We start from the raw sequence: 23,854 nt of genomic DNA, 5'->3' as shown, positions 1-23,854 counted from the left end.
TATTGGGATCTAAACAGATCTTCCATGTGAGGCAGAGATCTGCCTGTACCTCTGCCAACTTGGTCTACTACATTTAGGGCTCACAACATGGTGAAACAAAGCATAGATGAGGCCATTGTCTATTGGAGCATTTGTGCTCTGTGCACAATGGTGAGTTTGAATTTCCAACTACGTGATATTTTAACTCGCTTTCCCATTCCCATACTGACGTCTATTCTCAGCATCCTCCAAAGTCACGGAGAGGTAAATCGCAAATTGGAGTAACATCTTATATTCTGTGGGCATATTCCAAGAGAGGCTTCATTCTGTTCATAAACTGGTAAGCAATTGGAAAAAAAACTGTGGCAGATTGTATGTAATGTAGAAGAATGGAAAAATATTATTTGTTGTAATTTATAAAAAAGAATAGATTTTTAAAGGCAAGCGTCTAGCAAATGTTAGCAGGCTTTATACACGACTCTCAAAATATTAACAGATAGGACAATTTTAAAGACAAGTGCTATTCTAGTCATTCCTGCAAGGGGACTGGTGATTGGGGAAAACTTGCTGCTATTATAATGAGTCTTAATGAGTACATACTCGGAGATTGTGCTCAGTTTTGCTCTCTGTAAGTAAAGACATTTATTGTTGCCTTAGGGGTGCAAATAAGGCTCATTACACAATCCCTTGAAAGGTTCCTTTGTAGGAGATATTGACTTAAATTCTCTAGAATTTTGAGAATGTAAAGTGTCTTGAAATTTATAATATCCTCTTGAGAGCTTGAAAAGTTAAATACTGCAAGACTGTTTCCTTACTTAGAGACTTTAGTATGAAATTTTATAGTCAATTAAAGGATTGGCTATTTAAGAGAAGGAATTTATTTCCTCAGATAAACATGAATTTTTGAAATATTTTAATCCATGGATTTAGATTTATAAGTGCACTAGATGGAAATATCACTTGTTCAGCTGTGATAGTTCCAAACAGTGGTCCAAATAACCTAATCTGACATTGCTTATTTTTATAGATTGCCTGGCCCCACAGACAATGCCCTGAATATCAATTTATTCAACTGCCATTTAATAAGGACAGTCTATTTGTAAAATCCATATTATCCTTTCTTTTAATCAATATTCGGAACAAATGCAGCATTTTAATTTTGGTATTATATCAAAGCACTACTTTATAGATTTAAACAATGGTCTATTTAATCACTCACCTACGCTTCAGATAAGCTAATGAAAGGATGGGTGATTATTGATCATATTACAATAAAATCTTTAATGGTCCCACTAAAATTAATTTGAAAATTGATACAATTGAGAGTCTATCATTAAAATTGATATTACATAAACCAATAATGTATATTCTTCCATTCTTGCAAGCATGACTAATTGATGGGTAAAGCTGTGCAAATTTCTATTTTGCCAAACTGCCCTTAAATCATCAATCCAGGATAAAGATAGTATACTGGCAGATGTGATGATATTCATTAACTGCCCTGTACTGGCTGGTTTGAAATATTTCAAACAAATATTGCTCAAAAACCTTCTTTATTGTATATACTGAAGCTTGAGATGTACACATTTTTTTATTATTCTTCCAGGAAAGAGCTAGAGATAAGAAATATAATAAAAGTAATGTCTGTTGATCAAAAAGATTGTAGTTAGGTTGTAAACATTTCAGATACTTTTATTTATTTATTTTCAATTTATATGCTTCCGTAAGGGTGGTGACTTAACTATTTGCATTTATTAAATGTATCATAACATAGTAGGATCTGACAATTCACTTCACAGAAAGGAATGTGAAAGAACAATTGGCAAGGAGATAATGGTACAGATCCTTCTAAACAAAGTCACTACCACGATTGCTTAGTAACCCACTGACATATTTACTTTGATGTGAAGAGCCAATTTCACTCAAAGGCATCCTGAACTTCAGTAATATAGTGCCAGACACAATTAAAACCTATAAACCTATTCTAGACAGGATCACAAAACAATATATTTAGGTATTCTGTTGTGTAATTTGAGTTTACTGATCATCATTTTATAATCTATTCTAAAGAATGTAACCATTAGGTTAAGTATCTCTCTCTCTCTCTTTCTCCTTCTCCCTCCCTCCTTTCCTCCCTGCCTCTCTCTCCCCCCTCTAATTCTCTCTCTCTCTCAGTCACTCATTTCCAGCATTTTTAACTTTTGACTTTTGTAAGTAAAAGATGTACTCTACTCTTGAAGATAGAACTTCCAAAGCCTGTAGATCTATAGGGACTACAAAATATTTCTCTGCAAGGGGTATTTCCTGAAGTGAATATAGCATAAAGTCACAGTAAAATTGCAGGAAATGAACCTAGCCACTTAAGAGAATGCTGCACATCAAAACTGATTAACCCATTATAAATATTCTTAATATATTTGCATGATGCATAATTATTGTAATTTTCCAAAGTAGTTTTCTGGCTTCATGCTCTGTGCAGAGTACCCAGGAAATTCTGCTACAAAACTCTGGTGTTTCCAGCATCCAATTTTCCATAATTTAAAAAAATGGAATTAAAACAATTCTCATTATATACATGTGCCATGGTGGTTACCTTCCTGCTAAATTGTAAGATATCCTCCTGCATTGTTTAACCTTAGTTGGAACTACTTGTTTATCCAGTTAAGAATGGCTTCAATCTATAATGTCCTCTCTGCATTAAACTTTTGTTCTTTTGGCAAGATTTTATGTCAGTCAATTTTAAAAGCAGATTAACACAACCAGTGTCAATGATGCTGCTTCTGTGCACCATCCCCCCCCCCCCTTCTCCTAGAATCCATTTCAGCAATTGCCAAGAAAATGTCAAATAAAATTTAGGATCCATAAATCTTTAAGCAATTGAGAAAATGATGGTGCTAAAATGTGGGATAGAAATTTATCATCCTTAACGTGCATTAAAAGCATACATGGTACTTTACTCCCAGATTTCATACCATCAAAAACAATGGTCTCACATTTTGTTCAAGACATTAAACATCCTGTCAATCAGAATTCAGTCAATCGGAATTCACACCTAGCAATCCAGTGTGCCAATATGTCTTAGTACTACTGCAAATCTCACAACCACAACTCCACACACACACACACAAAATTTAGCCAGGCCAGCTACGTCACTGAAAATAATGGCACAACACTCGTTGATACATTCCTCTCCCTCACAGAATAAAAAAGATCTTAAAGGATACAACAGAATGAAAGAAGCAGTTGCCACTAGAGTGAGAAAAACATAAATGCTGGAAACACTCGACAGGTTTGGCAGCACCCTGACCTGCTCTTCTATCATTTTCTGCTTTTGTTTCAGAATTCCAAAATCAGAAGCTTTTTAAAAAAACTTTCACTCAGACATTGGACAGCATCCACTTATGCCACAATGAAAATTGCAATGTTGGCCTTCATTTGCTGTATTATGCTTGGATTTGACCATTTTAATATTTTGATAGTTTTCTTTTGATAGGAGTAGTCAATTCAGCCCATCAAATTCATGCCAATTCTTAGAGCATTCCTATCTGTATTAAAATCCCACATAATAGTCCTATCAACCATTCTTTCTCACAGACCTACCACATTCAACTTCCTCCCTTGTCACTGTCCTGGTCCAAAATAAAATGGCTTTCTTTCTTTATACATAATACAGGGGCTTGCAACAGGGCTGTTAAATACATTGTCAGCATGCAGTAATCATATGTCATCTAGTAGCTACTGTATGATTTCATGCAGATGTTTAAATGCCGATTACATAGCTGATGGCCCTAGACTGAAGGCATCATGACTATTTCCCAGAGATCAAGCTGCATAATTTGCTGACTTGATAGCCATTGGAAAGGCAATCCTTGCATCAAATGACAGATTCCAATGAGAAAACCCATTGTCATCAACAGAACCTCCCATTCTCATGACCACTACCATCCTAGAGGACAGAAGGTGCTTGGAATCACCACCACTTATGAATAATCCTCCAAGAAAACTAGTCTGTCTTAAAAAAAAAGTACATTAACACATCATTGTTAGATACATAAAAGACAGACTTCAGTCCATGCTAACCTATTTCAATCCCATTTACTGTTGGTCCATTGACATCTATGCATCAGTACTTCATTTGCTTGTCTAAATACCCTTATGTGAGAGTATCTGACTCGAACACCCACTAAGCACTATGTTCTAGATTACAACCATTTCTGACTGAAGAAATTCTTCTTCAGATACCCCCCAAATCTCCTACCGCTTACCCTAAATCTATGCCCTCTAATTTTAGATACCTTTGCTATGGGGAAAAAATCCTCCTTTATACCCTATCTATGCACCTCATAATTTTGCATATCTTTATCAGGTCTCCCCTCAGCCTCCTCTGCTCCAAAGAAAATGAACACTACCTATCTAGTCTCTTCTCATAACCAAAAAGTTCCTTCTCAGGCAACATTCTGTAAACAGACACGTAACCTCGATACTATTTATGAGCCAATGCAGGCAAAATTCCACACCACAACGTATAGCGTTCACCACACAACCAATCAGCAACAAGATCCCCTCCCTACATCACAACTGAGCTTCCATAATGATCTAGGATCTCACTGATTATACATTAGTTTTTTGTGAAGGTAGGTATCTTATAAGCCTACTTCACAATCTTCAGGAATCCTAGAACTTGTACACTGAGGCCCTTCTGTTCTTTAATAAGAGAATTCTCTTATTAAATATATTATAGATATGTTTTGTGTCAAGTATTACGGCAGCTGTTACAGAGAGTGGAGAGATTGTTGAGAACTGCAATTAATTCACAATGAGTTCAGATTACAATATGGTAACTTTAATTAAGTCCAGTTAATTTTACTGGGGTTAAACACTGCAAAAATGTCAAGGACAGTCTCCTTCACTTCACCTCTGGAATTCAGCTTTTTTAAAACCAATATTTAGACCCAAGGGTTAATGAACGCAACAGTCGAACATCCCTGTTTGAACCCAAACTTAATATGTATTAGTAGGTTATTGATAATTAAGTTTCATCATTATCAATTACACCTTTCAACATTCTGTTGATATTTGATTGTAGGCTGATTGAGTAAATAACTGGATTGGATTTGTCTTGAACACTGTATACCTGAGCATTTTTCATTGTTAGGAAAATGTTATTATTGTAGCTATCAAGGAACATTGTGACTGGAGTTACAACAGATCTTGCATCTTTGACATGAAAGCTGGGATATTGCTGGAGCCCTTACCATTAGTTGAAATCATAAAATGATCTGCTCATTGATGTGATGTTGACTGAAGTGAATACCCAAATAAAATTATACAGTAGCAAAAGGCTCAGAGGGAAGCTCAGGGTGAATAAATCTTCTTACTGGAGGAACCTACAGATTCTCCAAGTGTCATTGCATGCTGCAGATGAAATCAAACCGATGATAGGAAAGAATTATTTCAAGTTACGGTATCTTCCTGGGTAATAAATCTGGTAGATAATGGTTGTCATCTCTTTAACCCTGCCTTTCAGATCCATGTGCTGAGCTCCAACATCTTTAAAGCCGGAAATATTCATGCTTCCTCCTCCAACCATACGTATTTAATTACGCACCACCCTACACTGTGAGATTTGGCAAAACTACAGAGTTCTGATCTAATCTATTGGCTGCATGAATTGATGGCTGACAGCATCATACTGCTTTTCCTGCCTGCACATGTAAATACCAATATTATAGCTTTGTTAGGTTTCTATGTATTCATCTACTTATGCCGAGATTCAGATAAGTGCAAGGGAAAATAATGAGGAACTCTCATTAATGCATCTCATTTAAGGGAGCTTGAATACCCTGAGTGACACATGGGGAAATAAAACTAAAATACTGTCTCACATTATTTGTTGCCTTGATTTGTTTAGGAATTAATTTTGTGATCAAAATGACAGCTGAGGTTAATACACATCGGACGTACCTATACGTTCCCAGGGTGTCAGTTCACCCTGCTGATGATGAGGTTGAAAAGATGGAGAATGGACAAAACAGGTATGAAAGAACAACTTTATTTAAGATGTCTTCATGGATAATAAATTAGTATTAGGTACAGCATTGACCAAAAGTCACTTTGTTTGAATAATTCTGAATGTGGACGCCTAAAATCTAATTTGTATTCTTATTTTGCCTATTATGGCGTTAGATCCATAAATGAAGGAGATGTTTTGAGAGTACAGGTTTACTTCTTTTTCTTTCCGACATTAAAATGTTAAATACATTCTTGGGAAATTAATGTGCATTTGCAAGTTCCCTAAACAAAGGCACCTAGAATGGCAAGGTCCTGTGAAAGTTCCACCTGCATTCCTGGATCAGAGTCCAGTGAAGTTAAAACTATAGCTGCCTTCAAAAGCCTGGTGACAAATTGGGTTAACTTACACAGATTGACAGACCACAGCAAAAGTAGCTCTTGTTAAATTCTCAATTGATTTGTTTGCCTGCCTGAAAAGAAAGAGTTATGCCAAGCAGGAGACAGCACTCCTTTCTCCTCCTCAAACCTTACTCCACCTGAGTGCACTGCCCTCCACTCTCTCTACACCAATCCCAACCTTACCCCTCATCGTCGTGGCTATCCCTCGAGGTTGAGGATGATGGGCTTCACTCTGTTGATCCACAGAGTGAAGACGCCTGTATCTGTATTTGTTTAACACGTATTTGATGTTGCACTCCAAGCAGCACACGGTACTTCACAAATCAACCAACTGGTTCCAGTGGCATGGAAACCACGATGATTGGAGCTGATGGATTTCTTGCAACCTTCATCTGCCTTCACAGCCATTGAGTTCGAAGTAAACTTTGTCCGCCTGTTCCACCGTTGAGGTCTAGGTTGGATTGTTCTTTGTCAGGGACCTCACCCTCAACCTTAGCACCATCGACGACCCTACCAGGAGCATAGCTCCAGATGGCATCACTCTCAGGATCTCAGGACCACACAAGCTTCTCCACCACGACAAGGTGACAATTCACGGATAACATTATCATCAAGCCAGCAGACTAAGTGGGTGCTCTTGCAGTGTGGTGGATTGACCTCTGCCTTGCAGAGGTGAAGTGGCAATTCTCAGACACCCCCTCATACCTACCCCTTGAAGAGGACCCCATTCTGGACAATTTGAAAACTGTCTCTGACACCATGGCAAGGCAGAGCTGAAGGCAGTGTGTAATCAAGAAAGTAACTTCTGTTTACACTGTAGGGGGGTGCTGGAGACAGGAGGGATGGAAATAAGAGAAGGATGTGAAACGCACCCAATAACTGAGGAACAATGACTTTACAAACTTCAAAGTGTCATTGGTTATCAGCTTGCAGTTTATATTGATTTTTAACACCTCTATTATGAATGGTGATTGATCTTGCAAGTAAGGAATTAAAACATATACAATTTACCAGCGGTCAACATCCAGAACTGAGATGTCAATTCCATTTAAAAATTTTGATTTGTTTTCAGTCCTGGCTTCAGAACAGTGTGGTGACAGGGGCCTTAGTGTTCTACTAAGGTCCATGTAAATAAAATATGTTTAAGTTGTAAGAATGCCTGTGTTCTGGCCCAATTATTTTATTTAATTATTGGTGACAACACTTTTGATCTCCACCCAAAGTTGAATTCACCTGATATCAGCTCATTGGCCACTCTCCAATCTGTCGGACTTTCATTCCAGCTGTTTGGTTGGCTATCAGGTGAGAAATCTGTTGGAAGGGTTGAAACATGGTTTCAACAGACCTGGGGAAAACATTGGCATTTTCTTTCAGAATTCCCCTGCCACTTCTGGACTTTTCTTGGTGCTGATTCTTGTTTTTTTTTTAAGTTTCTAATTTTATTTTGTTTTGAAGTATTGTGTATTTAGAATTAATTGATATTCTGGTCTATCAGTGATAATCCAGCAAGGGAGGGTATAAAATGGCCAGGACCAGAATATGCCTGGTGTGTAGAAGGGGACCTCCTAGTGACACCCAACATCACTCCCCACCCCCACAAGCTCACTGGCGGCGGGTGGGGGGGGGGTGAAAACCAGTGAAGCCTGCATGTCAGTAGGAGTTGTTATTGTGGAAAACATAGACTCTATATGCTAAAACCTACTTTTACTTTAGCATAATAATATCCAGTAAACACCTAAATGTTGTTGTACAGAGTTAAAATCAAGAGTACCATCCTTCAATCAAGCACACTAGAACTCACTATTGGGACCCCAGACAAGGTCCAGGTCGGAACTGGCTTCTCTAGAGGTGGGAAAGCCATGTGCTGTTAGAATGCACCTGACTACCTAATCATTGGTGCAAGTGTATGTAGTCCCATATATTGCACAAGGCAAATCTTCAGTTCTGCTGCTTTCCCAGACTCAATCCCCTCACTTAGGGATTCAACCATTTAAATTCAGGCCCTGTAAATTTTGGATTAAATACATTGTTTGACTTACAATTAAATCTGCCTAATTATTTAATTATTTTGGTTCTGAACTAATTTCTGTCTACAGAAGCAATGAGAAAACATGACTGGCATCCCAGGCATTCTCTGTGATTCACAGGAGTTTGTTTTATGCTCCAGATTCCAGGATCAGCAGACTACTGTATCTGTAGATTTTCTGTCCTTTGTGCAGTGGAACCTCTTAGTTTTTGGAAGCCACTGACTTGCCATGAGCTTAAGGGCCAAGTGTTGGAAAAACTTTGAAAGGTGTCAGGCAGTGTTCAAAATGCCACACCCCAGCAATCTGAAATTGAGTTCCTTATCTACCTAATCATGAATTTATCAGACTCTTTGACAAAGGCTATTTCACATATTATGCAACAGAGCAATTATCTATATATGAATCAACTTAGGGAATAGATTAATATTTACAATACTGTTTCTCAGACCAATAAAACAGCTGATTAACTAAATGATTATATGATTAACTAAATTTGTGATTCATAGCCATGGGCACCATCGTTCAACTGTGCACTCCACTACCCAATAGATGTTCAGAAATTCCAGGCCAATTGCATCCAATGGAAAATTTGCTATGTCCCGAACATAACAGAAAGATGAAGTGACAGACTGATTTATCAAAGTGTATAATCTCTGTTCCATAAGATTTAATTGATATCCTTAACTTGCCCTTTTTTTTGCATTTTAGTAAGTTAGTGTGGGCTGTGTAATATTCATCTCATGCAAAATTATTTTGGAAAAGCATCTACTCAAAAATCCTCACAATTATCCATTTATAAATTAATATTTTTTGTTTAAGTCAATTAAATTTCTAACCTGTTTGCTTTCCCTTAGGAACCAAGCCATTGCTTCTGATTTGGAGATGTCCAACATAAACAACTGTAACAACAATGATGAGTAAGTATTTGGTTGGATTTCTGAAATGTTGAACATAGCAGAGAATAATCATTTCATCATCATTTGTTTTATCTGATTCTTAAAAAGCTACACAAATTTTATTTATGACACAATAGTGGCATTCTCCTCTGTATCAGAAGATTATGGATTCAAACCCCATTTGTGAACATAATCTGGACTAGCGCTTCATATAAGTACTGAAGGAATGCTGCCTCAGCGCTCATTCATATGCAATGTCATGACTGTCTGCCCTTTCAGATAGAGATAATTTCTTCTTGTTTATCAGCTAATTCTTCAACCAACACATGCTACATATAATGTTATTTATTTAAACTTTACGTGTTTCAGAGAGAATATAGATTGGTTATCACTTCACAACAGTGACTACATTTCAGGAGTACTTTTTAACCATATTGAGTTATGCTGAACTTGTGAAAAGGACTATATAAATCCTGTTTTACTGTTTCTTCCAATGTCCTTCAAAATGGAAAAAAGTAACACTTTGTGAACAAACTCAATAATGGTGAGCGATTGGATTATAAATGTCAATTATGCATACAGAATAATATTTTTTTATTTTTAGAGAAAAAGGAAAGAAGAAAGAATCCAAAAAGAATAAGAAAGAAAATAAAGGGTGAGTGAACAATAGCTCATAATATTTAGCACAGTTTCTGTTGAAACCATTTCTTTCATTGTATGTGCTTAATATCACTTCATTTTACAGTAAATCTGATGGCAAAAAAGAAAAGAAAAGGGACAAAGAAAAGAAAAAGGACAAAGAGAAGAACAAAACAAAAGAGGAAGAAAAGGGGAAGGAAGAGAAGAAAGATGTCAAAAAAGATGACAAGAATGATGACAAAAAAGATGACAAGAAAGGCAAGATTGAGTAAGTGTCCTTGAATTTTAAGGTTGTATCTTGCTCAATCTGTGGGTTTATAATTCATGAACATGCTTTTATTTATGATTATGAATGAAGAGATTAAAGGGAAACTGTACCATATAGCCTACTGTATAATATGGACTAGTTTATGGCATAGTAACACGTTATTGAGCATGCGCTATTAGGCACATATTGATCTGAATATACATGTTCAGTTCGGGTTCCGTAAGTAAAAGGCCTTGTTAACTTAGCTCCAGTCTCTAATGTTTTTATTTACAGTTCTGTTGTGTAACCTGGCCACATACACAACAGAAACGATAACATTTAATACCTAAAGAACTTCAAGTCTGTAATCCCTGCTTAGTGGTATGGCTGTATAGTGGTTAAATTAATAGATTAGTAACTTATTTATTTTTATTTATTTAATGATACAGCCTGGTAGAGGCCCTTCTGGCCCTCCAAGATGCACTGCCCAGCAACCCACTAATTTAACCTTAGCCTAATCATGGGACAATTTACAATGACCAATTAACTGCAAACTGGTATGTCTTTGAACTCATGACAGTCTATGACATGAGAATTGAACTTTAAACTCTGACCCCCCGCCCCCCCCCCCCCCCCGAGCTGTAATAGTGCTGCAGTAACTGCTACGCTACCATGGCAACCCACTCTTCAAAAACTGAAGCTCTGGATCATGGATCCAGTCACAAAAGTTTAAATCTATCTATGGCAATTAGTAAACATAAGTTCAAGTAATGGAATGATCTTTTTGATGCAAACTGGTATCAATAATAGTAACCGCAAGCCCGCGGAAATGTCATGATTAGCTACTGCAAACCATCTATCAATTTGGATGTTTTCTAGTCAATACTTATTAATTTTAGACTCAATGGCACAGTTTTCACCTAGAAACCTGTAAATTAAAATACATTTTTAGCAAATATTCTCCCATTTCAAACATAGCTTTTTATAATGATGTTATCATAATAAAGACTTATGTACAATTGTGTTTAGATTGGCAAAACTGATACCCATTCTGGACCCGGCAGGAAACATGTATTACTACTGGCTCCTGATAATTACAATGCCAGTAATGTACAACTGGACCATGCTCATAGCAAGGTAGGTTGAGGCATAGAAATTTGTCAAACAACTTGTTGTGGCAAAGTGGTGGCGATAGTGGTATGTGTAATAATGCTGTTTCATTTGGTACAGCCAAGATAAATGGAATACATAATCCTTAATGAGTGTAACAAAATGTTGGATGCAAATTGGTATCTATTACTTGTTTCTCATCTCAATGAGAATATTTATAGAACAGGATAAGGGTAGCATACAGCATACCTATGCATGGTCTGGAAATAAACTCACATATCATTCTCTCACCTCAGGATAGAAAGACATACTAAACTGTATTGTGCTGTAGGTTTTCCATGTTTCTATGAATAAAAGAAAATAATCAATAAACATGCAGGAAGAAAGCAACTGGAAGCTCTATTTTCTTGTGCTCCTTGTCTATAACATTACACATTAGAAAGAAAACAGAAAACAAAGCAGGGAAGATAATACATTCAATTAATCAATTTGGTACTGAAGGGAATCATTGAAATTTATAGCATTAAATTTTATTAAACTTTTACCTTTGAAGAAAAAGGTCATAGGTTCAAGATGTGTTTCAAACTCTTGGATTCAGGGGAGGGAGAGAAGGAGAGATTAAATTTGACAGTGATACTTGAAAAGGAGGGTGAATATCTTAGAATGCTTTTGTAGTTAGTGCATCTGGTCAATCTTTGGAATGGGTATAAATAGCTTGCTGTTGATATGGAACAGGACTGCCATGATTGATAAACACAGGCAGTTGAATGGTTAGCAAAAATTTTTCACACAAATTGCTTTAGATATCCTACTGGGTAAATAAATAACTGTGTTGCTGAGCTACTTTAACCTGCATGATAGAAAGATAATGGTGTAATCTGAGAATTTAAAGTTTGACAAGTCATCCATTGTCTGTGCTAAGATTTGAAGGAGAAAGATCTGTTATTGAAATATAATAATGAATATATTTAATTCCAAAATATTCACTGCTGATTCTTATGAATATGTTAATTTGTTTAAAAGTTTACCAGAAAAAGTGTGACCCAGTTTAATTTACTGAATGCAGTATTCTCAGTTTAAATAAGGCGTGTTTCCACATTCCCTACTCAGAGCATGTTTTGAAGAACTTCAAGCAGATTACTTGCTCACATGGTTCATCCTTGATTACGTGTCAGATATCCTTTACATAGTTGACATGTATTTCAGGACAAAAACAGGTGGGTATATCTTTTATTATTTTGTGGGGTTATTTTTTTATCTGCACGACGACAAATTTTAGTTGTTCTATTGGGCTGCAAAACAAAAAGCCTTAGTCTGAAAATCACTGTTACTGCACCAGTCTCAAACCTGTCCCTTCCTTAGTACCAGAACATGTAAGACCCCGTTATCATCTTGTTTCAACCGTAAGTCTCATTTCAAGATGATAACTGGCCTAAATGGCCCTACCTAGTTGCTTGGGTAAATAATAGTACTTAAAGTAATTATGTAGTGAAATGGACAACATTATTTTATTTAACATTTTTGTGTGGCCAATGAAAGCAAGTGTGTTTGATATGTTAAAAGTTTTGAAACTATCCTGAGATCCATGTGAATGAATGCATGGCCTAGTAACAACCCTCTAATAACTGGATATTTTAGATTACAACAGAGAATTATTATAATTTTAATATACTTTGCTTCAGGTTTCTTTCCCTTATTTATAGATGTTAAATTTTAGATGTAGCATTGTTACACCTGTTCTGAAGATACTTGCAGAAAATATTTTCTAATTACTTTAATACTTTCTATTCTCCTAACAGGTTATTTGGAACAAGGACTATTAGTCCGAGATGAAAAGAAACTCAGAGAAAAATATTTTGCTACACTACAGTTCAAACTAGATGTTTTCTCACTTATTCCAACTGACTTACTGTATTTCATCTTGGGGCTAGAATATCCCGAAATCAGATTAAATCGTTTGAGCAGGATTAGTCGAATGTTTGAGTTTGTGTCAAGAACTGAAACGAGGACAAACTACCCAAACATTTTTAGGATATCCAATCTTGTCATGTACATTGTAATTATCATCCATTGGAATGCTTGTGTATACTATTCAATTTCAAAAGTTATAGGATTTGGAGCGGATACATGGGTATATCCAAATATATCTATTCCTGAATTTTCTCGGCTTGCTAGGAAGTATGTATACAGTCTCTATTGGTCAACACTGACACTAACAACCATTGGTGAAACCCCTCCTCCTGTTCAGGATTCAGAATACTTCTTCGTGGTGGCCGATTTCTTGGTTGGAGTGTTGATTTTTGCTACCATCGTCGGTAACGTTGGTTCCATGATTTCCAACATGAATGCAGCTCGTGCAGAGTTTCAGTCAAGGATTGATGCCATCAAACAGTACATGCACTTCCGAAAAGTGAGCAAGGATTTGGAGAAGAGAGTTATCAAATGGTTTGACTACTTGTGGACAAACAAAAAAGCTGTAGATGAAAGAGAGGTCTTAAAATACCTTCCTGATAAGCTAAGAGCAGAGATTGCCATCAATGTCCATTTGGATACACTGAAGAAAGTTCGCATCTTTGCAGATTGTGAAGCTGGTCTGCTGATTGAATTGGTATTGAAGCTCAGGCCACAAGTGTATAGTCCTGAAGATTATATATGTCGCAAAGGAGACATCGGTAGGGAGATGTACATCATCAAAGAAGGGAAGCTGGCAGTCGTTGCTGATGATGGAATTACTCAATTTGTGGTTCTGAGCGATGGCAGCTACTTTGGTGAAATTAGTATCCTAAATATCAAAGGCAGCAAAGCTGGAAATAGAAGAACAGCAAACATTAAGAGTATAGGCTACTCAGATTTGTTCTGTCTCTCAAAAGATGATCTCATGGAAGCCCTGACAGAATATCCAGATGCAAAAGCAATGCTGGAGGAAAAGGGGAGACAAATTCTAATGAAGGATGGTCTTTTGGATCTGGATGTTGCTCAGCTTGGAGCTGACCCAAAGGATATGGAGGAGAAAATAACTAGACTGGACATTGCAATTGATAACCTACAGACTAAATTTGCTAGACTTCTGGCAGAATACAATGCTACACAACAGAAGCTGAAAGAAAGAGTGACAAAGATTGAGAACAAAATTAAACAATCAGGAATGCAGTTTGATTATTCAGGACTGATAGAAGTTGAAGCAAAGGATAAAACTGAAGAGAGTTAAAAGAAGAATAGCGTTATCATGCAAATTAATATTACAATTTGGATAAGTTTTACATAACTGAAATACATCTCAGGAAGAAAGTCCACATAAAGATTGAATAACTTTATGAAGAAAAACATTTCAAAGTGTTTATGATAAATTTTATACAGAGTTCTACAACAGAAGCTATTCACAATAGCAGATGGTTTCAAAGAGCAACAGCACATATTTAAAGTGTTGGCCAAATGATAGAAGGGAGAATGTGAGGAAGAACATTTATGCACAGAGTGAAGCTGTGAAATGGAACTCATTACCGATAAGGATGTTGGGGGAAGAAAAGCGTTAATAAGCACCAATATGGATTGGATAGGCACTTAAATGAAAATAATTTGCAGGGTCTGGGTAAATACCTGGTTGTCTGAGGCTGAATGGCTTCCTTTGTGCTGTAAGAATTCTATGATGCTAGAAGTATTGATGCAATATAGATGACAACTCAGTATTGGGACGTTAATTTGAATTTAATTACATAATATTAATAGTGAGCTTTTGCTGTCATGGTAGAATGTCTTTTTCACTCCCAAAATTAACAAGGCTGTGTTGAGTATCTATGCTAACAACACATTTTTGCTGTAACCCATTCAGCATCTGTATGAACACACAACATTCTTGTACTTACATAGAAATTAATTCTGTCTTCTGAATATCCCAAGGGTTACTTTCAAAGAGCAATCACAGTATTTATGTACTGTAGCGACACACACAAATGCTGGAGGAACTCAGCAGGTCAGGCAACATCTATGGAAATGAATGAACAGTCAACATTTCAGGCTGAGACCCTTCTTCAGAAAAGGAAATGAAAGGAAGGAGGAAGACACCAGAATAAAAAGGTGGAAGGAGGGGAAAAGGATAGCTAGAAGGTGATAGGTGAAGTCAGATGCGTGGGAAAAGGGCAGAAGAGGAAGGCATCTGATAGGAGAGTGGACCATAGGTGAAAGGGAAGGAGGAGGTGACAGGCAGGTGAGAAGAGGTAAGAGGCCAGAGTGGGGAATAGAGGAATAGGGGAAGACGAGGGAATTTTTTTATAAACCAGAAGGTGAAATCGATATTCAGATTGGAGGCTACTCAGATGGAATACAAGGTGTTTCTCCTCCACCATGAGGATGGCCTTATCATTGCACATGTCGGAATGAGGATAAGAATTGGAATTAAAATGTTTGGCCACCAGGAAGGGTGGATGGAGCAGAGGTGCTTGATGAAGCTGACCCACAATATGGTTCTCACTAACGTAGAAGAGGCCACATTAGGAGCACTGGACACAATAGGCAACTCCAGCAGATCCTCAGGTGAAGTATTAGCTCATCTGGAAAAACTGTTTGGGGTCTTGAATGGAGGTAAAGGAGGAGGTTGTGCAACTTATTGAGTTGAGACCTTAGCATTATAGAATATTTCAGAGCCACCATACATGGAGTGTACATGGTCATTGAAGATATGTGGGAAACTCACTTACAAGGCAAGGTAGAATCATAGAAAATTATAGGTCAGAAACAGGCCCTTTGGCCCATCTAGTCTATGCCAAACCATTCAAACTGCTGAGTCCCATTTTCCACTTTAGTTCTCATCAGCTGAATGGCAATAGAAAATCCTAGTGAATTTTTGACAGAGTGGCTTGCGCAAGCCTCCCCATAACCCCCCCCCCCCACACACATACATTACCATTTGGTTATGTTACCATTCAAATGTTTGCACCAGAACAGTAATAAAGATAAGAGTGCTGCCGGGAGCTACTTTTCACACTTCATAAGTGGTGCATGGGATTTCTGTCTATGTTAAGTCAGCAAAAGACTTCCAGCAGCCTTGATTATCAAGAGAACGGTTCACTCTTACCTCCATAGATACTTCCTAGTACAGGTCCTCCCCTGGCTACATACACCCAATTTAGACCAAAAGACCATAGAAAACACAGAAGCAGAACTACGTTATTTGGCCCATTGCATCTGCTGCACCATTTCATCACGGCTTATCCATTTCTCTCTCAGCACCAGTTCTCCTGCCTCTTCCCCATAACCTTTCCTTCCCCTACTAATCAAACCCATCAACCTCCACCTCAACAGATCATTGTGTGTATTTAATTTATGTATTGCTGAACATTTGGGAAGCTGTTGAGATGGATGGTTTTACCAACTGTTGCGAGACTACGAGCATCTTCCACCATCTGGGAATTCACTTCAGCCTGAGTTATGAACAGTTCATAGGAACAGAACACTGTTGTATCCTGGGAAGTACTGGTATCAAGCTGGAGACACAACAGGAAACTAGTTAAGCTATTATAGGATTTAGTGGCCTATAAATTTGTAATAAATTACCCAATTGTGATACATTTTAAAGCAGTATGGTATTTCTAAAAAGTTGTCTAAAAGACAGAACATTAAAAAATAATAAACATTCCTAGTCTCAGCCTGATAATGGAAACTTGTAAATTCTTTGCTTTAGTTATATTTTGCTCTGTAAAGAAGCCCGATTATGTAACACTTTATTTGAGATGCAGCATGGAGCAGGCCTTCCTGGCCTAATGAACGATGACACCCAGCAACTCATCTATTTAACCCTAGCCTAATCACAGGACGGGTACATGGGATGTCCAGGGAGGGGTAGCACTTCTGGTGAAGTGGCTTGTGTCCATTCTGGAGCAGCTCACTCAACTTTGGTCCCCACGAGGTACTAAGTTCTCATCTGTGGCTCCAAGCAGCTGTTCACAGTTGACATGGTCATCCACTGCAATCAAGGAAGACAATGTTATCAATGATTACCATGACCAAGGAAGTTTGTGACATTTCATTTGTAACTCTAGGCCTGGATCTCTGAGGTCAAGAGAGTGGAAATGCCCCAGTGCAAAGGCTTCTCCCACTTTAAAAACTCTCCTGCACAGATTTCCCGTCTTGGATTGGACAACCATCAATCGCAGGACAATTTACAATGACCAATGAACCTACTAACTGGTATGTCTTTGGTCTATGAGAGGAAACTGGAACCCCAGGGTCATTGCAAGAACATACAAGCTCCTTACAGAGAGTGTCGGAATTGAATACTGGTCTCTGATGCCCTGAGCTGTAAAAGCATTTTGTGAACTGCTAGACTACCCAATATACATTTTATTTTTGATACAGTGCAGAATTGGCCCTTCCAGATCTTTCATCCCTGCAACCCCACAACTTGTTACAAAACGGCACCAGAATTAAACTCCAGAACTGTAATAGTGTCGCACTAACAGGTTCTGTAAGTTTTTTTAAATGGTTTCCTATGTCAGTACTACTGGTTAACTTATTCTGCTCCAAAATCACATGGATTGTCATTCTTTCAAAGTAATTTTTCAAAATTATTTCTAAATGTGAAATTTCAAATTACCTTAAATCTCAACAGTACATTTCAGTCTTTATTTCATATTCTGTAAATTAATTTTAAAATAGTTTAAAATGATCAGGCTTTTACTTCAAATTCTGTACAGCTTGATTTCTAAAATTAGTTTGTGACCTCTAATATTGTCCTAACATTGGGATCAAGGAAAACAAACAACTAAAGGGTTGAAATCTAAACCTCAAGAGATAGCTGTATTTTTGTGGCTAGCATTCTTTTAATGAAAATGAGGAAGGCCTAGCTTACAGGTGAAAGCATAGCCACAGCTCCAGAATGGAGATGGGATGCCTTACAAAGACTGCAAAAACTAATATATCCAATAGTGCAGCAGATCAAAATTTCCACTTTTGCCTTCCCAGCTAATAGTCACCTCAGAATAATAAAACAATATAAACTTAATATTTGGGCTCATTGACAAGTTAGGTAACTTTAAGTGCTAAGTTGTGATTAGAATCCAGAGTTAAAATTGCCTATCCTATTTACAGCAAGGCAGAAGTAGAGAATTGCAAATAATTTAAATTAAGAATAGTGAATCTTTAAAATGGTGAAGCAGAATGGCAAAGGTTATACAAACCAAGGCGATACAGATGCAAACTAAAACTGAAACCAGGATAATTATTAAAGTGGAAGTACTTTTATACAGATTTCTTACAGCATGGGCTTCACTCTCACACTTACAGTTGGACATGCTATAAGCACCAAGCATGAGAATTAAATCACTTGAACAAGAAAACCATAAAATTCAAATTTATATACTGTAGTTCAAGACCCAATGATCAAGAACGATTACTAGTCTTATTAGCCAATATAAACACACACATTTCAATTATTGAACAAGTTTTGATTCTAGCTGAACACTGAGTCAAATTGAAAGAGAATTCCTAGTCTACACTGTACTGTTTGGGTAGGCCCATTGTCTCTGCCTATTCCTACCGAACTGAACTTGTGTCCTTATACCCCAATTCCATTCTATCCCCCTTGGTTCAGTCCCTTCCCACCTACATCCACAGCACTTCTCATGCTCACAATCTCCTCAGTAACTTTCAATACCCTAACTATTTTCCCCCATGGATATCCAGTCCCAGATCTCAGCTTATTTTCAATAAAAGAACCAGCTAGTTCCCCTCCACCACCACCCTCCTCTGTCCAGCAGAACTAGTCCTCACCCTCAATTTTTCCTTTGGCTCCTCCCACTTTCTCCAGACTCAAGAGTAGCAATGGGCCTCTTTGTTGGCTATGTAGAACCATGTTCCAAGCTTTCCCCTGTAACACTTACCAACTCTTCCTCCACTACATTGATGATGTTTCATGCACTAATGCTGAGTTTGTCTATTTCATCAACTTTCCCTCTAACTTCCATCCTTCCCTTAAATTCACTTGGTCCATCTCTGATACCTCCGTCTCCAGAGAAAAACTGTCAACCAATGTCTTTTATAAACCTGCTGATTTCCATGATCATCTTGACTGTATCTTGATTGTTATGGGAAACAGAGAAATAGCAGGAGAATTTAATGAGTACTTTAGATCTGTTTTCACTAAGGAAGACCCAAGCAATCTCCCAGATGTATGGATGGGCCAAGGACATAGGGTAACAGAGGAAATGAAACAGATTGACATTCGGAAGGAAACGGTGATGAGAAGACTGATGGGACTGAAGGCTGACAAATCCCCAGGTCCAGATGGTCTGCATCCCAGGGTACTAAAGGAGGTGGCCCTGGAAATTGTGGATGCATTGGTAATCATTTTCCAATGTTCCTTAGATTCAGGATCAGTTCCTGAGGCTTGGAGAATGGCTAATGTTATCCCACTTTTTAAGAAAGGAGGGAGGGAGAAAACAGAGAACTATCGACCTGTCAGCCTGACATTGGTGGTGGGGAAGATGCTAGAGTCCATTATTAAGGATGAAATAGTGGCATATCTAGATAGCAGTGATAGGATTGGGCCGAGCCAGCATGGATTTACCAAGGGTAAATCATGCTTGACTAATCTGTTGGAGTTTTTTGAGGATGTAACCAGGAAGTTAGACGGGGGAGATCCAGTGGATGTAGTGTACCTCGATTTTCAGAAGACATTTGATAAGGTCCCACATAGGAGATTGGTGGGTAAAATCAAAGCTCAGGGCATGGGGGGGGGGGGAAGACATTGACATGGATAGAAAACTAGTTGGCAGATAGAAAGCAAAGGGTAGCAGTGAATGGGTGTTTCTCGGAATGGCAGGTGGTGACTAGTGGGGTGCCACAGGGCTCGGTATTGGGACCACAGCTGTTTATGATTTACATCAATGATTTGGATGAAGGCATTGAAAATAACATCAGCAAATTTGCTGATGATACTAAGCTGGGTGGCAGTATGACATGTGATGAGGATGTTAAGAGAATTCAGGGTGACTTGGACAGGCTGGGTGAGTGGGCAGATGACATTTAATGTGAATAAGTGTGAGGTTATCCACTTTGGGAGTAAGAACAGGAAGGCACACATCCAAAAGAGGAAGAAGTATTCTGAAGGAAAGATGACACTACTGCAGCTAACAAGTCAAAGCCAACATAAAAACCAGAGGGTATATAATAGAGCATATAAAAACCAACAGAAGGTAACTAAAAAGTCATTAGCCAGTCATGTTAGAGGATACTAAAAGTGTCTTCAGATACAAGTGTAAAAGAGGCAAGAGTGGATATCGGACCACTGGAAAACGATGCCAGAGAAGTAGTAATGGGAGAGAATGAAATAGCAGATGAACTGAATAAATATTTTCCATCAGTCTTCATTGTGAAGACACTAGCAGTATGGTGGAAGTTCCAGGTGTCAGGGGGCATGAAGTTACCATAACTAGAGAGAAACTGAAAGATCTGAAGGTGGCTACGTCACATGAACCAGATGGCTTACACCCCAGAGTTCTGAAAGAGGCGGCTGAAGAGCTTGTGGAGGCATTTGTAATATATTTCAAGAATCACTAGATTCTGGAATGATTCCAGAAGAATATAATCCATTGATGTTGTGTACATGGATTTTCAGAAGACCTTTGACAAGGTGCCTCACACAAGGCTGCTTAACAAGCCATGAGCCCTTGGTATTACAGGAATGGATAAAACAGAAGCCGATTAGTAGGAAGTAAAGGGGGCCTTTTCTGGCCAGCTGCCAGTGGACCAATTCTTTTTACGTTATATGTCAATGATGTGGATGATGGAATTGATAGTTTTGTTGCAAAGTTTGCAGTCAATATACAGATAGGGGGGTCAGGTAGCATTGAGGAAGTAGAAGGGCTACAGAAGTACTTAGATTAGAATGGGCAAAGACATTGCAGATGGAACACAGTGTTAGGAAGTGTACAGTCTTGCATTTTGGTAAAAGAAATAAGAGGCATAACTGTTTCCTAAATGGGGAGAAAATACAAAAGCCTGAGGTGCAAAGGGACTTGGGAGTCCTTGTGCAGGATTTCCTAAAGGTTAATTTGCAGGTTAAGTTTGTAGTGAGGAAGGCAAATGCAATGTTAGCATTCAAGAAGACTAGAATATAAAAGCAAAGATGCAATGTTGAAACTTCAAAGCACCGAGGCCTCACAGGAAATTAAGAGCAGTTTTGGGCCCCTCATCTAAAACTGGAGAAGGTTCAAAGAAGGTTCATACAAATGATTCCAGGATTGAATGGCTGGTCATATGAAGAGCATTTGATGGTTCTGGACCTGTATTCACTGGAATTAAGTATGGGGGTGACCTCATTGAAACCTATTGAATGGTGAAAGGCCTTGACAGAGTGGATGTGGAGAGGATGTTTCCTATGATGGGAGAATCTAAGACCAGAGGACACAGCCTCAGAATAAAGGGGTGTCCTTTTAGAACACAGATCAGGAGGAATTTCTTTAGCCAGAGTGGTGAATCTGTGGAATTATTTGCCACAGATGGCTGTGAAGGTCAAGTCTTTATGTATATTTAAGGCAGAGGTTGATAGAGTCTTGCTTGGTTAGGGCATGAAGGGATATGGTGGGGGGGGGGGGGGAGACAAGGCAAAGAGTGGGGCTGAGAGGAAAATTGGGTCAGGCATGATAAAATGGCAAACCAGACTCAATGAGCCAAATGGCCTAATTCTGCTCCTATATCTTATGGTCTTATTTTGTTCAAATCATGCACACTGAGTTTCATATTGATTGATTGTTCTAAACGCAATAATAAAATAAACACTCAGTCTTACTGTTAAGAGTTAGGCTCCTGTTTGCTTTAAAGTGGTAGGCACAGGAGGTCAGGTCTGCTCTGTGATTTGCACTCTAGGAAAACAATAACTTGGGCAAGGTCCCATTTCATGGATTGCCAACCACCATCTCAAGTTAGAAGAGAAAACAACCCTAACTGTGCATCATGCTCATTTTGGGAAAACAATAATGGGCATAATAAGGAAAATTATTTCAAAGGGAAGACCCCTAAGCAGTATTATGGAGAACAGTCCCTGTAATTGAGCAACCAAGATAGATACAATTTTTGTAAGATTTCCCCAATTCTCAAATATTAGCAAAGATAACCAAGCAAGATGAAGATGCAAAGATAGAGTCAGATGTCAAGATAAAGGTAGATATCAGGCACTTCAGAATTAACTTCATTAGGATTGCAAAGTTCTTGATAATTAGAGTCTTCTGCCAGGTTCAAGATTGGGACTATGTGTGAAAAGCTACTTAAACATATTCATTGTTAATTCCTATCCAATGCTATATTATAGATTTGCCATTAATGGAATAAAAGTTTTACTTTTCACTGGAATGGTGATGTCAGCTGGATCATGAAACAAGCACTCAAACTCACTAAAGTTACCAAAGTCTACAGTACTATTGGAGACCAAACCTTTGCTTGTATGGACAGAACAGGTTGCAATCAAGACAAAGAATATTTTAGCTACAGATTTATTTTTACCATGGAAAAGATTACTATAAACATAACAATGTAACAACATGAGCCAGAAAAGGAAGAAATGTTACAGGAAAGACGTGAACTTGAACAGATTTTAATCAATTTAATTCCAACAATACAGATTAATACTCAGTCTTAAGTACACTACAGAATATGTCTGCATAACAATTCTACATCTGGTTGTTAATTTTATTTGTACATTGAATTTAAATACCTTGTGTTTGAGATACCTTTATTTGATTTGAAAATAAAAATTAACAACCCAAGTTACAATATTCTAATATTGTATTGTGCATACATTATAGTAGTCACTGAAACAAGAGTCATTAACGTGCATTACGAGCATTTCCTCGTAAAGTGTCTTGGCACCCTTCTTATTCAGCTGATAGTAAAAAACAACCAAGTACAAAAAGGTGGTCGCTTTTCCTCAGTGTATCAGAGGAAACTAAGAGAAACCAAGAAACAAAGATTTCATGTGCTTGGCTTATAGAAAGCATTTTCAGTAATGCTTCTAGTCTAATCAACTTCTTCACATCGCTTCTGGCACCCCAATCTGTTAAGTCACATCAAATGGGCAAAAGTTCTTCATATTATTTACTTTTTTTGGATGCAAAAGAGGCGAAAGCAAAGATACAAAGACTCAGAAAATGTTTTCTTCAGTACACTTGCACCACTGCCTCTTTCCATTAAACAAATTTTTATATGTGCAATGGTAAAATAGATACCCTAGCTTCTTGAAAACCAAGTGATTTTTAAATTGGACATTAGACAAATACTTAAGTTCAGTAGTTCATTGCCAAATCAAGTAATCTTCTTGGAGACAAAACAATATCACCCGTCACAGATGCAGCTCGAGCAGCTGTGGTTCTCCCCTAGTTTGTTGCTGCAAAATTGTTAGTGTTTATGCAACTGCACAACTTGCAACCGGATGAAGGCTGTTATGGAAATTTCAATGTGAACGTGACGAGTTGAAATCAAATGGAACTATACAAGTGGTTGGCCTATACAAGTGATTGTTTTTTCTGTTTGAGTTGACATACTTGCCTAGTGAAAGT

The 23,854-nt window shown here is 37.8% G+C and overlaps 1 protein-coding gene and 1 long non-coding RNA gene across 2 annotated transcripts in view; both read left to right on the top strand.

Moving 5' to 3' along the window:
* LOC132404733 (uncharacterized) overlaps nt 1–9,317 on the top strand; it is a 36,677-nt gene extending 27,360 nt beyond the window's left edge. The window contains exons 2-3 of the long non-coding RNA XR_009515654.1: nt 5,891–6,014; nt 9,272–9,317. This is a non-coding gene — a long non-coding RNA (uncharacterized LOC132404733). The remainder of the gene's footprint in view (nt 1–5,890; nt 6,015–9,271) is intronic.
* Nucleotides 9,318–9,327: 10 nt separating this feature from the next.
* Nucleotides 9,328–16,850, top strand: cnga1b (cyclic nucleotide gated channel subunit alpha 1b). The gene is made up of 5 exons (XM_059988633.1): nt 9,328–9,338; nt 10,059–10,220; nt 11,229–11,336; nt 12,420–12,526; nt 13,109–16,850. Exons 1-5 carry the CDS (start codon nt 9,328–9,330, stop codon nt 14,515–14,517), a joined length of 1,797 nt encoding a protein of 598 aa, XP_059844616.1. The 3' UTR covers nt 14,518–16,850.
* Nucleotides 16,851–23,854: the final 7,004 nt, after the last annotated feature.

The sequence above is a fragment of the Hypanus sabinus genome, chromosome 14, assembly GCF_030144855.1.
Source record: "Hypanus sabinus isolate sHypSab1 chromosome 14, sHypSab1.hap1, whole genome shotgun sequence".
NCBI lineage: Eukaryota > Metazoa > Chordata > Chondrichthyes > Myliobatiformes > Dasyatidae > Hypanus > Hypanus sabinus.
The sequence above is the reverse complement of the archived record's forward strand: the minus strand, read 5'-3'. Positions and strand labels throughout refer to the sequence as shown.

What these genes read in the sequence shown, in the direction of transcription:
- cnga1b (XM_059988633.1), top strand. An exon ending in TGGACCATGCTCATAGCAAG is followed by an intron (nt 11,337 to 12,419) that starts GTAGGTTGAGGC and finishes TTCCCTACTCAG; the next exon opens with AGCATGTTTTGAAGAACTTC. An exon ending in GTATTTCAGGACAAAAACAG is followed by an intron (nt 12,527 to 13,108) that starts GTGGGTATATCT and finishes TTCTCCTAACAG; the next exon opens with GTTATTTGGAACAAGGACTA.